This window comes from Pagrus major, chromosome 10 (genome assembly GCF_040436345.1).
Source record: "Pagrus major chromosome 10, Pma_NU_1.0".
In the NCBI taxonomy this organism is placed as follows: domain Eukaryota; kingdom Metazoa; phylum Chordata; class Actinopteri; order Spariformes; family Sparidae; genus Pagrus; species Pagrus major.
This window is the reverse complement of record NC_133224.1, coordinates 15,134,683-15,148,965: the sequence shown is the minus strand read 5'-3', so window position 1 is coordinate 15,148,965 and position 14,283 is coordinate 15,134,683. Positions and strand designations below refer to the sequence as shown.

Here is a 14,283-nt window from a genome sequence, read left to right as displayed (position 1 = left end):
TAATGATCCTTTGGTTGGGAAACAGGGTGTCGGACAGGAAATCGATTCAGCTGTTCTACTTTCAAGTTGTATATGTTTTTGTGATAAGACCTTAATCAATAAAAACCCCTTTAAAAAATTGTCCTACCATACTGCTCTACAGAGCAGACAATTTTTATTGTCTGTTTTGTTTTGTGACATTTTTCATGTTCTTGTCATGATCTGAACTTTTGATGTGGGGTTTTGGTTGTTTTGGTGTTGTTTGTTGAGCTTGTGTACTACCAGGGGTGCGCTGCAGAGGCTGGGCGTGGTTTTCTCTAATGTCCAGAGCAGCTCCCCCTCACACACCTGATCAAATACTTTGGTCTTCGCTCTACTCGCTGCCAGATTATTTCATCCTTGTGATGTGGTACATGGCCTCACAGCTAAATGCATTTACTAGTGTTGTTAAGCTTTTCGTTTTCTCGTGTGCAATTCAAGTAACTTTGTTTCTCCTTGGCTTCTCCAGTGATACCACAACAGTTCTTGCTCTATCTTAGAGGGGGAAAAAATCCAGTACCTACATATTCAACCAAAAGCCAATGCAAACCATAATAAGTGTAAGTGAGCTCTGCTTTGTTTTTGTGAGCTTCAGTTGCAGTTACTGCTCTCGTCGACAGCTGAATTAAACTTCATTGTCTGTAAATCTTGTGTTCTTGCCAATGTTAGGACAATCCAAAGAAAGGTTTCTTCATGGGGAACACTTCCCTCCACTGGGAACACTTGCTTCAGCTATGTATTATCAGCTGACCTGATCATAGTAGGTATTAATAATTTAGATATCACTGTGCTAGGACTAGCTAGTTATACAGGACTTGAGAGAAAACTGATTATTATTTTCTCTCTCTTCAATTTGCAATCTACAGCCAGTCTATAATCATAGTATCTTTATTCAGTAATCTATATCAGGATTTTACAACAATTTCAATGTTGATTAATAAAGATGGATATTTATTGTATTTCTATTAAGACAGGAACAGTCTGGTAAGAATTTTTCCATTGAAAAGACATTTGCAAACGTCCATCGTAACTGTTGAAAAGACGTTCACAACTGGTTCAAATATGAAAGTTTATTATCGACTATTTGAAAACATTAATACACATTCACATTTAGACCATATTTCACTGGGATTCACAATGCTGGTCTTGAACTGAGAAATTTGAATGTGTACCATTAATGTGCTGATAGAAATTAGCATTGTGACTGAGATAATATTATGTGAATAAATTATCCATTTTACCTCTCAAGCTTAACATAAAACGTGTGCTCATACCTACAGTCAATACAGCATGCCATGTGATCTGTGGAAATGTACTAATAACTGCTGCCTTAACATTGTTAACTAGCTTTAATCTGCTACTTTGCTACTCTGCTACAGCAACTTCAAACTTTAAACATACTCACGGCACTAGCTTGATGAGCTCCAACTGCTAAATCTAGCAGAAAGTGTTTTGTTTAACACTTCTATATGGAGTATAACAATAATGCTGCAGATACAAAAACCAAAAAGACTGACTGACATGTGATGTGCATTGTTATTAGAAATGGGACATGATATATTGTCTTTAGAACTATATGATTCAACTTTTTCCCACGGTCTAGTGTTAAAAAACAGCGAAAACAAAAATTGCAATAAATTGTGATATTTATAAGTATGTTTTATTCAGTCTATAATCTCCTGAAAATAAGAGTTGTTGTGAATTCATTACCTTAGAATGAGCCATTTATATCTAAACAAGGAGCCAGTCTCCGTCCATAGAGGTCATCATGTTGCACCTCCATGTTTCTACAGTAGCCCAGAATGGACAAACCTGTTGCTAGTGAGGGCCTTTCACGTTTTGCATGGCCGCTGGAAATGACCTGGTTGGAAGACGAAGAAGAAGAAGAGCGAGTGGCTGCTGTTTCCTGCTAAACAATCTGTATTGTGAGAAGTTTGAAATCACAATCTGATAAAGTATGGATAATCATACTAGCTTGTACAAGAAAAATGACAGGATCATGAAAAATTCTCAAAGAAATGAAAACTCCAAGACGCTAGAGATCGGGACAAGTGAGGGCATTAACAATAATAAACATTGGAGCTGCCTTTCCCAGATGGAAATCTCTGAGGATAGAGAAATGTTTACAGATGTGTACTGCTTTCTGCTGGACAGGTCAGAATAACATTAAAGATTACAACACACCGTAATATATATATTTCCCTCCACTGCTAATGGTATAAAACCTACATAGTGTACAATGTTTAATAGCAGTACATTAGTTTCACTGAAAAGAAATGTATATATATATATATATACATATATATGTATATATATATATATATATATATATATATATATATATATATATATACACATATACATATACATACATATTTATATATTTAAAAAACTTTTTTTTTTTTACGTGAATAACATTGATCATCTCATCACAGTGCAATGTTCTGCTGGGAAACCTTGGGTGCTGGTGTGGCGTGGTGGTGAGGGGAGCTATGGAGTTGCGACAACGCCATCTGGGGTAATTTCACCCCCAGGAAATTCTAAGCTAACTTTTAATGGATAAGGTCACACAGGTTCGATGATACCACGGGGCAAGAGACGGTTTTTTAAATTAAAGAGGGCACACTTTATTTAACACATAAGTAAATCAGCAAAAATAATCAAAAGTTCACACACACACACACACGCACACACACACACACACACACACACACACACACCAGTCACCTATAATAAAATTATCACATAAAAATTAGCACAATGCAGGAGCAGAGATTAAAGGGCAGGGCCGGGGTTTACAAGGCGGCAGAGGCAAATCAAAAGTAGAAAGGTCTGTAAATTAAAACACCTGTGACACTGCACTCACACACACACACTGGACACTCGTGAAGGGGACCACCACCATGGATTAAACTGCCACCTCGGGCCAACAGCACCTAACCAAAACACAAAAAAACAAGTTAAAACATGCAATAGGGTGCTAAACAGAGCTGGTGTGGCAAAATACAATGAAAACAAAATACAGAAATGCAAAACACTAAATAACAAAATAGAAACTAATTATTCCTTAAAACTGAAAGCAGTGGAATGCCCTTTAACCAGCTCAGAAGTGGGCAGCCTTATGAGAGGAGTGACCACCCGCTGAGGAGCCAGGCAGCTCAAGCCAAAAAGCGGCTCAATTGACAATACGCTCCAGACAGGACACGTTCATGGGGGAGCCACAACGGCTGAGTATAATCAAACTGAACGTCGTCACGGTAAGCCAAAGACATCCAACATTTAAGTAGAGCCAAAACAGCAGCGTGGATCCCGGGAAAGATGGCTAAATACCAGCCAACCATTTATCAGGGCCTCTACAAGAAAGGCACACAAACTATAATTTAGTGCACAAATAAATATTAAAACCAACATTTTTGGAAAAATGAACTCATACATACCACTCTGCAAAGCTACAGTGAAGGCCAAGAGAGGTGGCAGAACAATGGCCTGCGCCGCGGTCAATCACCAAGCAACACTGGCATTCATATGAATGCCACTTGACAAGAACCACCGAACCAAACACTGTTGTGGACCAAGTACACCCCCTCATCACAACAACACTACCCGATGGCAGTGGGCCCCCAGCAGGACAATGTGCCCTGACACACCGCAAACACTGCTCAGGAACAGCTCGAGGAACACAATAAAGGGCCCAACGTGTTGACCGGGCCTCCAAATTCCCCAGATCCCAATCTGATCGAGCATCTGTAAGACGTGCTGGAGCAGGTCTGATCCATGGAGGCCCCACCCCCAACATACAGGACCCAGAGGATCCACTATAAGACACCCTGGTGCCAGACACCACAGGACACCCTCAGAGGTCTTAAGTCCATGTCTTGACAGGCCAGAGCTGTTTTGGCTGCACAAGGGGAACCTTCACAATATTAGGCAGGTGGTCATAATGTTATGCCTGATCGGTGTATGTATGTATGTATGTATGTATGTATGTGTGTGTGTATGTGTGTGTGTGTGTGTGTGTATGTAGACTGCCCACATCAAAACATTACTGTCACCTTTCAAGAACAAACTAATCAGTTTCGTTGAATATTACATATATTAATTGATTGTAAGGTCACTTTATGGATGTTGGTAGCGTGGCCGAGCGGTCTAAGGCGCTGGATTAAGGCTCCAGTCTCTTCGGGGGCGTGGGTTCGAATCCCACCGCTGCCAATTGTTTTATTTCTTTCTTTAGTTTTCTTTTCGCCCTTTGTTTGGATTTTGTGTTGCAAAACTACATAGCCAGCGTGCCGCTTTTGCTTGCTCTCTCAACCGACTATTTTGCTTTTGAATTCGCTGAATGTCCTCCCCGTAGTTTTGTCTTGCAGGTAGTTTTCATTTCGCTATTGGCAGGAGTGAACCATACCTGAGGGTTTTAATTCGGGGCGAAAAGTTTATGCGTTTCTTGTCATCCCGGAAGCAGTTAGGCCCCTAGACTTCAAATTAAGGTGGAAAACTTTGACTGACAGTTCACTTTTTTATTTTGGCACTTTGTATGTCTTAAAATTCATGTGTGTGTGTGTGTGTGTGGCTTGACAAAATGCTCTGTACTGGGATGACAGCCTAGAAATTATGGTACCTAATTAGAGACTCAAAATGTTTATGTGGTTCTGATGGATAAGTCAATGAGTTTAGAAGAACATTATTTACACTTCAATTTAAATCGTACATTTATGTACTGACAGTTTAAGAAAATAAAATATGGCAAATATTGTACCTTTTACTCCACTACATTTATTTGACAACTCTGGTAACTTTGATTACACTACATGCTGCATCAGAGCAAAAGTAGCACACATTCTGATAATCAGGATAATGCTGAATATCAGTTCTGACAATTGGTCATATTATAAACATATAGGTCAATATATTTATAATTACTTTCCCTTGTACTTTTGTTACTTAAGTACATTTATTTCCAGAAAATGACGATTTGATAATAAAGTACATTTAATATCAGATACTTTAAGACTTTCCCTACTATTTGTATGGGTGACTTTCACTTTTACCAAAGTTATATGATATCGTTACTTCTTATGACCTTTGGGTACTTCTTTTACAACACTGGCCATATCTTTTCATTACTCTGTCTGAAAACGTATATGTAATATATGTATATGTTTCATTGTCATAGACCAGTTTACACCATTTTATACTGTCATATTTATATCAAACTGCCATATTTATATCTATATTTATATCCAATCCCAATACTGACATGCCTATTCCACACTATTTATATCTCCGGACTTTATATTCCCGAATGTCTCTTAGCTGTACATATTTTATTTTTATTTTTATTTTTAGATCTATATTTCTATTTTATTTTATATTCTTATATTTCTTATTTCTGTCTGGACAGAGGGAAACACAATTTCAATTCTCTGTATGTCTTGTACATATTGCAGTTTTGACAATAAAGTCGACTTTGAACTTGAACTTTAATTCTGCATAAAACGTTTAAAAGCCAGGAAATCCTAATCAACAATTCGAAAGGGATTTAACAAATATATTACCCACTGATGCTAAAATTGTTTTGCCCGTTTTACTAAGAGCAAATGAAGTTTGAAAGGTTGTTTCAGTTTCAGATTTGTAAAATGTTCAATCGGTTCCATTTGCGGGATAACGCTTTTATTCTGAAAATCTTGCTACGGAAGTCGTATTTTTCTTGCTGCTATACCGGAACACAGGCGAATTATTGTTAAAATACGTTTATATCCAGCGAGACGCAGTAACAGACACAGCTCTCTTAGCTGGCCGAAACGAACTAGTCATATTAGTTTCATGAATCTTTCAAGTCTCGTCCTGTTGTTACGTGAGCCTGGTTTGTATTAGCAACGTGACTTGAGATGAAGCCGCCTCCTCGGAAAAGAACTAAACCAGATCGCAATTTAAAACATGACTCGGTACCGCAGCATTCAGATAAACTAGTCCCTAAAAAGTGGCACCGAGCGGAACAGAGGAAGCTCCTGAATGCCCTGAGAAGGCTCAGCCGGACCGGCGGCGAAGGAGACATAGACCACGCTTTCCTGACAAAATACGTTCCTAGTCGGACCATTTCAGAGGTAACTGTTACATCAGGGTCTCACATATTTGAAGGGATATTACAAACACACTGTAGTTCCAGCTGGCTAAAGATGCAAGACGCAGTTTGTTATTTATTGTTCACTCTAGGGATAGTCCGATTATCTGCCTGACTGGTTATTGGGCCTGATATTCAGCATTTTCTGTTTAGGTGCCTTTTAGTGAGATGTGCTGAAAAAACGAATTATTTAAAACAATTCTTTGGCTCTGATGCAGCATCCTTTCTGTCTCACGCCAGTGCTCGGTGGTTTTACTCAATGTCCCGCACACAAAGAACTGAATAACCTTAATCTGCAGGGTACCATAATAAATCAAAGGTATCAAATAAATGTAGTGGAGTGGAAGCATTACCTTCGAACACTGTAGTAAATCATCTCCTTGATTGCTCATAAAAGGTATATTTATCTGCGTTGATAAAACCATATCGGTCCATCCCTATACCATACACTCACACACATGGTACGTGAATGGGTGCATTTTATGTCCTCAATCAGTTTGGTTCTATAGTTATACTTTAAACTGCAAAGTTAAAAAAAGAAATCAATGAAAGAGTTTACTGACCTACAATCCAAAACATATACATTTGATCCAAACCAGTGAATGCCATCAACCTGTCTGTTTGGCAACTATTCATTTTAGTACAAAACTGTGCATTTTGTCAGCACCTCAGTGAAAACACTGCTTTGGGTAGCTGTATGTGTGGAAAGACCTGAGGATTGTCCCTTCCTACCCTCAGGTCCAGTGTATGGTGGAATTGCTGAAGAACAAAGTATTCTCACATGTGAGCTTCAAGTTAAAGAAGATGAGATGGGAGGAGAAGAAGGTCAGAAAGCCAATCGAGGTGTGGACACACATGGCTTCTGCTGTGGCTGGAACACTTGAAGAGCCAATTACCACTGCTTTCTCTCAGGTACTGCAATACTGATAAGTCAGGGTGGGAGAGATTGTTTTTATTATCTTTGTGTTTTTAGTTCCAGTTGGTGTGTTATCAAAGGGGGGTGATAAAACTTTGGATACCACTACATTTTGATGCTTAAGTCGAAACATACAAATTGATAGGATGCATCTTTGCTCTTTTTTTTGTTGCTGTGAATTTCACTTGAGGTTACATCTGAAAACTTTCTGCACCTAACCCGTGTTTCTCAGATGCTGATAGTCTCGTCCACTGAGCCTCGCACCCTACGGAACTGTGACCCTCCTCAGGTCCACAGACTGCCCTCAGACAAAGATGGGCCTGTTGGTCGCACTGTGCCTTGGAGACCAATGCCTCGTTTGGCAGTCCAAGGTAGGCCTCTGTTGCAGTTTTTCCATTACATCTGCTGGCCTAGCTCTACTCGGTTTGACTCAGTGTGGCAGCCCGGCGCATCAGAGATTCCTAAGAGTGCTGGAAATCCTTAAAAACACTTTTTAAAAACAATTTTAATGTGTTTTTTTTCTAAGGTTTGAAAAGTGCATGGATTTCAGATAAAGTGCTTGAAACAGCTTGAAATTGTAACTGCATTACTTTCATAATAAATCCATATTTGATTGAATAGTTGGATTTTTTTTTTTGGAACTAAAAACACAAAGATAATTAAGAAATAAAAGAAGTCTGAGAGGGCCTAATTACTTTCCCTCTGATCAAACTGTAAATGGGGGTTTAAAAAAAGACAACATGCTTGGAGGTTTCTGTTGCAATGAGAGTAGGCTTTAAAACGAAAAATACATATTGTGATTAAAATGAGGACCAAAGCCATGTGCATTTAAACCACATAAGAGATAGGCTGCGCAGATGTAATCATTGTTCTCTGTAGACCCGTCATCTAGGGGGTTCATATCATATATCTATAACTATATGACTAAACAATTTTATGAAATCCGCATGGGAGGAGGACTTGGGCATATGCTTAATAGAGGAGCAATAGATAAGGGCTCAGGAGGGGGTGCACTCAGCATCTATTTGTACCAGGCATGGCTTTTTACAGTTCAGTGTTGCATCAACTCCATATTTCAAAGGTTAATCTTTCCAATAATAAACTTTTCCAACCCAAATAAAGATCCCCTGTGCAACCGTTGTGGGGCATTTCCTGCCTCTTTGGGTAACATGTTCTGGCTATGTCCAAAACTCATAACCCCTTTGGCACATAGATTCGGGTGGACCTGCTAAAAAATTGTCTATTGACACCATTCCCACTTCCCACAGGAAAGTCAGCTCGTCTATGATTTTTATCTCTGACATCACGTTTGGCGTCACGAATGCGCTGGAAACAGTTGCAACAGAAGAGAAAACAACAATAGACCCATTGTGAAAGAAGCGTCTGTAAAATGCTGGTTAAATTCTTTTGAGCGTCACAACCCCCACAATATGACTGCAAAATCATAATTTGAGCCATTCGGTCCAATAACATTTAGAAAGTCTAGAAAAGCAGGATTAAATTATTTTATCCCCATTCAAGTTAGCTGGGCGCTAAACAGGAAGTTAGCCGGCTTGGTCTGTGATCCAGGTATTTCATAGCCAGGACGTCGAGCTTTTTGGCTTCAAAACTCCCCTGAGCAGCTTTCATAGGACTGAACGGGTCTCTGTCTCCAACACTGAGTCCAGTAATAAAACCTCCTTAACAGACCACATCCCAAATTCCTTCCTCATTTACTCGCCACCACCGGATGTTGATAACACGTCATACTTCACGCGGTGGAATTTAGCGTGTTCACTCGGGTCTTACGTTTAGATCAAAGCCAAACCGAGCAGAGGTTATACAAACCCGTGTCTACTACTTTCAGAACTGAAATGCTAATTAACAGATGTAAAAAAAAAAAAGAATTCTCAGATAGAATGCATGAACATGGTTATTTCCTACTTTTCTCTGGGAGGAATGGATTGGATAAAGATAAAGTGAACTTCCTGGTCTTCAAAAGTCAAAAAGTTAACTACATAAAAAGGAGGATTGCAAAAGTAATGATTATTCATATAGCAAACATTGGGCTTTTTCATGTCGCTTTAAGGAATCTTGGCAGTCTTTCTTCTCAGTTCATTCTGGAGCTTTGCTTAGCTCCTGTTGGCCACTTGTTTTGTCTGGAAGGAGAACTGGCCTCTACTTAAAGGGGAGTTATTTGATTTATTTGACAAAATAATATTTGAATTATACGCGCCGGCAAATTGGAAACTCATTCTGATATCATTATATGCAACGTGCCATAAGAACCAATGGAGGCTGTAAGCACTTGTAAGATGAATTAATCAAATAAGGCAGAGTAACAGGTAACATAACAAATAAACATGTTCTCATCTGTATTTTAGGATTATATAACAGTGGAGCCCATCTAAAATAATAGATGATAATAGAACTCAAATCATAAGTAAATAATACTGGTTAACATCAAATACATTCAGGTTGTACTGGCATTTCCTAATATCATTGTGTTAAAACTCATCAGATAGCAGAGTTGAATCCTGTAAATAAGCAGATATTGAAGCAGAGTTTCATAATATTAAAATGATCTGGTGTTCTGAACACAAGATATATATATTTTATTATTTATTCATTCAAGTATGATAGTTCTGACCATTTTAGACACTTGCTGTGACTAGAAGGAGAAAAAAGAGAGAGAGGAACCAAATTAGTAATTATGACTCTTGATAGACTTATGACACAAGGATGAGGATGCAAAGTCCGTGGTTGGCAGGCATGTTTTCTCAGTACTGTTCCTTGTCTTTCTTGAAATCCTTCTTCCTTAAGGTCAGAGGTCATTGGGTCTGTGTGTGTCTCTGTGCACTCCAACACAGGCAGAAAGAGCCTTTTGATTAAACTATCAAAATATATATTAAAGAATGTAGGTTCTTTGTATAATCCTGTGTTTGGTCCTACTCAGATGAGCGTCCAAGCACAAACACAGCCCAACCTCTTCAGGGATTCAAGTCTCCAGCACCAGTGGTTAGAGTGCCAAACATCAAAATCCCTCCACCCCAGCAACAGCTTTCTAACACAGCTAGAACCTCACTTGCTGCCTGCGCCATCTCTCCGTCTTCTGTCACCTCCTGCCAGCCAGGTGCTGCAAAAAGTCTCATGCCTTTTACATACCCAAATCCTGCCTCACAGACTATGACCCCACTTACCAGGCAAGTTGGAACCAGTTCTAGCTCTGCAGCAGTGGTGAAGACTCAGATTGTTGACGGTTCTGTAATCCGGAATACCCAGCAGCCCTCAGAGCAACACCCCACCTCCATCTTCACCACCTCCACCAAATCCACTCTATCCAGGCCTCACACGCCCTTCTCCTCATCTGCCACCAGTCCAACACCAGTCCCAAGTACTACACCATCCTCTGTTGCCTCTTCCAGTTCAGCCACCTCTAGTTCCTCCTTCACCCACTCCACGCCCTCACTTTCCACACCCGCTGCAGCAATTCATACCAGGTTTGGTAACACCAGCAAGTTTGGCACTAAAGACAGTCGCAGGATGTTCGGTGTCAAATCTGTGGTGGACTTTGAGAGGATCTATCGTTACCTGAGTTGCATCCACAAGCCAAATGAAGACTGTTATCTATCCCCCATGGGTGAGTAGAAGATTCACAGCTTGGTATCATCTAAAAGTGTCAAAAGTGTCTTAAAGTGTCATGACTGTTGATTGTGACATGAGTGTTGTGACTTTTGCAGTTGTGTTGTGACTTATGACTGAAGGATGAACTGAATAGAATTTGGTGGACAAAATACATATTTGGCCATTACTCAAGAATTCATGCGATAATAACCATAAAATTTGACATACAAATGTCTGCAAATGGTTAAAATTATGAAGTTAGACATTTGATATCCAGAAGGTCAGAAGTTAAATGCATGGTAATATTCCTCAAAAAATGTTCTGGTTGTTATTCAATGCTACAGCTCAGGAACAGCAACTTGACTGGTGCGCGGAGGCATACAACCACAATGTGGTAACTCCAGACAGACTAGACGCACAATTGGGGGGGAGAAAAAACCTTTGTTCTTTGAATGTCCAATAGTCCAACACTTACATTTCAGTCCTGTCTCATAACTGAAGCCTTGTAAAGCTAGTCCCGTTTATTAGCTAGCTCACAAAACTGACCAGCTCCCCTTTACATAACTGCAGCTGTTGATATGTCCAGACTTGTTGTGATTGTTACCTTTTTAATGCTTTATTTGTGACAAGGTGATGGGCATGTAGGTTTTGGAGATGTATATTGAGCACAACGATGTAGTTCACTGAGCAGTTTTACACAAAACTAAAGGGTATTTTACTATCTTTACAACTAACTGACTTTCTTGACTTGCAAAATGATCTTTATAAACTACACACATAATTTGTGTCATTTATGGCATGATTAAAACGAGATCAATACATTATTTGTCCCTTGCCATTGACTACTGTATCCTTTTTTTCCAAAATAAGGTCCCATGGGGCAGACAGGAATCAGCAGGACTTTGCCTTTCTATACCATGGCCTGTGCCAAAGAAAACAATAATAGCATTATGGTTTCATGTGTTTTGCTATAGAGTGGCGTAGTCATGAGTCCTAAAACCCAATAATCGGTTTGCATTTTTGCATATCCGGTTCCCTCATCTCAATGTCAATGGGTTTTTAGAATGGGTTTTAAGTGACATTCCTGAAATAATGTATGTGGTAACCACAGGCTTAAGACATTTACAAGTTTCATTCTACAACATAAAATACATCATTAAATGTCCCACAATTGAATTATAAAGTGCTTACATGTTTTACAAAACAGCAATTGCAAACAAGTTCTGTAATGAGACTACAGAAAACAAATCCGTCCATCTGTCTGCCTTCGCGCAGTACAGACAGATCTATACAAAATCCCCTCTGAACAGGTATCGAGCTGCATCGCATCTGCAGCCAGGGCTGTGTTTTATTAGATGTCGTTGTCAGCTGAAATTCCAGTTTCGGAAACATTAATAATAAAAAATGTTTTTCAAATTTATCAGATACCGATATATAGACATTTCCCTACCACTGCCTTTAAATCAATCCTTTTTTCTGTTATTGTTATGTGTCCTTCAGAGAGTGCTATAGTGTTGGACTTGTTGATGTCTCTCCCAGAGGAGCTTCCCCTGCTGGACTGCAACAGACTGCACAAACATTTGATCCAGGTACATCTGTTTGTACACTAGTTAGCTCTTCACTCGCAACATTAAACTGAGTACAGAGATGAAAGATTTTCTTTTTTTCTGCATTTTGCTTTTGGAACAAGGTTGGTTCATCAGCACTAGTGCCTCCATGAACTGAGAAGTATTGGCCTCTGGTTGGCCTAATCAATCAATCAATAAGTTGTGCTCTTATTGAGTGGAAGTAAAGAAGTTTATTTGTCATACACTTCCATAACATAAAGTTGGAGGCAAAAAATGATATGAGGACAATCACTGATTGTTTGTTATAATTGTGTTGATTCTGCTTGTGTTTTATTTTTCACTACATAAATGCAAATTATCCCCTGAAGCAAAATAAAAAGAGCAAGTTGATGTTTAGATTTAGATTTTAGATTTTTTGCTCAATTACGTTTGAGCACAGTAGATGGCAATTTCTTAGTTACATCCACCAATCTGACATACACTGTCTGCTTCAACTGCAGAGATGTCTTGATTACGAACACCTTCCTCAGGATTTTCACAGGAGAAGTAGTTCTAACTATGCCTATCAAACTTGGTAAAAGGGTATTTGTCCAAAAAGTTGTTTTTTGTTTTTTTTGTTTTTTTTTGCTGCATTAACCTGACAGCCCTGCTCTCTATATCTTCAGGCGTACCAATGTCTCTCATCCCCTGCTGACTCCAAGATTGCAAGAGAAATGTTTAAAGAGCTGAAAGATGGACTAGGTGCACAGACAGAGATGATGAGCGATCCAGACAGCAATGGAACAAACAGTCAGCAGGACACTGCTGGGACTGCTGACAACAGTGACGTCACACACAGTGGAGGGAAAAAAATCGAGCCTGATGAAGCTGAGAGCCAATCATCAGGGAACACTGACGCATCAAGCCAATCAAAAGACGCAGATGTGATGCCACCCCCCCTGAATCCTTTTATGATCCCACTGAATCTGTTGAAGCGCAAATAGGTTGGGGTTCCAAATGTATAAAACAAATATGCAAAAGTTCATGTAGTAGGCTTTAGTTGTGTCTGTAATAATACAGTATTTCTATACTCATTCACTATCGTTCTATTCTCATAACCTTCAAATTATTTAGCCATTGCTAAGTCTTAAATTATTGGACTGGGTATTGTACATGAACACCCACTAGAAATTCAGTAATTGAAAATTGGCATCAAATGTCTGATTACATTCATTGTTTTGTTTATTTATTTTGTGATCAGATAGTTTCTATACATTTTTTGTCAATTTCTGTAAATTTCTTGTTCAGCTGCCGTTATTTAGTATTTAATACTGATGCATTGAAAAGATTGTCTTATTTTGAATTAAAGAAAAGAGTTTTCTATGAGTCTACAACAAATGTTTTCATTATTGATCTGCAGAGTTTTTATGATTAATCATTTAATATGCAAGAAAGTCAAGAAACGAAAGTCTAGAAAACCTGTCAAGATAATTATTTTGCTTTTGCATTAGTCTTCAAACACTATTACACTATTTTTTCATTACAAATCATACTGTCAGCAGTTTGAATGAAAAGTTGAATCTTTGAAGAATATCCATTTCAGAATTTTAGAATATCTAAGTACTTGGTTATGTCCCACTTTTCCAATAATGACAGCATGTACTGAGCTGGCATGGACTCCACAAGTTTGTGCTAACCTGATGGCTCATGTTATCCCAGCATGATTTGACAGTATTCCACAAAGCTTCTTGTGATGTCACTGAATGTTTGGCTTTCTCACTCTTCAAGTGCCCCCATAAATGTTGAATGGGTTGAGGTCAGGTGACTGTGGAGGAAAGTCCATGACAGTCAGGACTCTTTGGTCTTCAGGTAGTTCTTACAAAGCTTTGAGGTGTTTGGGCTCATTATCCTTTTCTATGTCCCCTGGGAGGTCTAGGGACTGTGGGGAGTGACACATTACAAAGGAAACTTAACTGCCAAATCAGTTTAAGGCTTTATTATGTTACTCAGAAAAAACAAGGATTTACTCTTTGAACACCCAAAGTGAAAACACAAACCGAAAACTAACTTCCCTTTAAAAG

General features: G+C 39.0%; 1 protein-coding gene and 1 non-coding gene across 2 annotated transcripts; both read left to right on the top strand.

Moving 5' to 3' along the window:
• The first annotated feature begins 4,145 nt into the window (after nt 1-4,145).
• On the top strand, nt 4,146-4,227 carry trnal-aag (transfer RNA leucine (anticodon AAG)). Its single transcript has one exon. It is a non-coding gene; the product is annotated as a tRNA-Leu (tRNA).
• A 1,540-nt stretch (nt 4,228-5,767) lies between these two features.
• Nucleotides 5,768-13,588, top strand: snapc2 (small nuclear RNA activating complex, polypeptide 2). Its single transcript, XM_073474445.1, has 6 exons — nt 5,768-6,119; nt 6,875-7,048; nt 7,285-7,423; nt 9,988-10,671; nt 12,156-12,244; nt 12,889-13,588. The coding sequence occupies exons 1-6, from the start codon at nt 5,904-5,906 to the stop codon at nt 13,204-13,206; spliced, it is 1,620 nt and encodes a 539-aa protein (XP_073330546.1). The 5' UTR covers nt 5,768-5,903; the 3' UTR covers nt 13,207-13,588.
• Nucleotides 13,589-14,283: the final 695 nt, after the last annotated feature.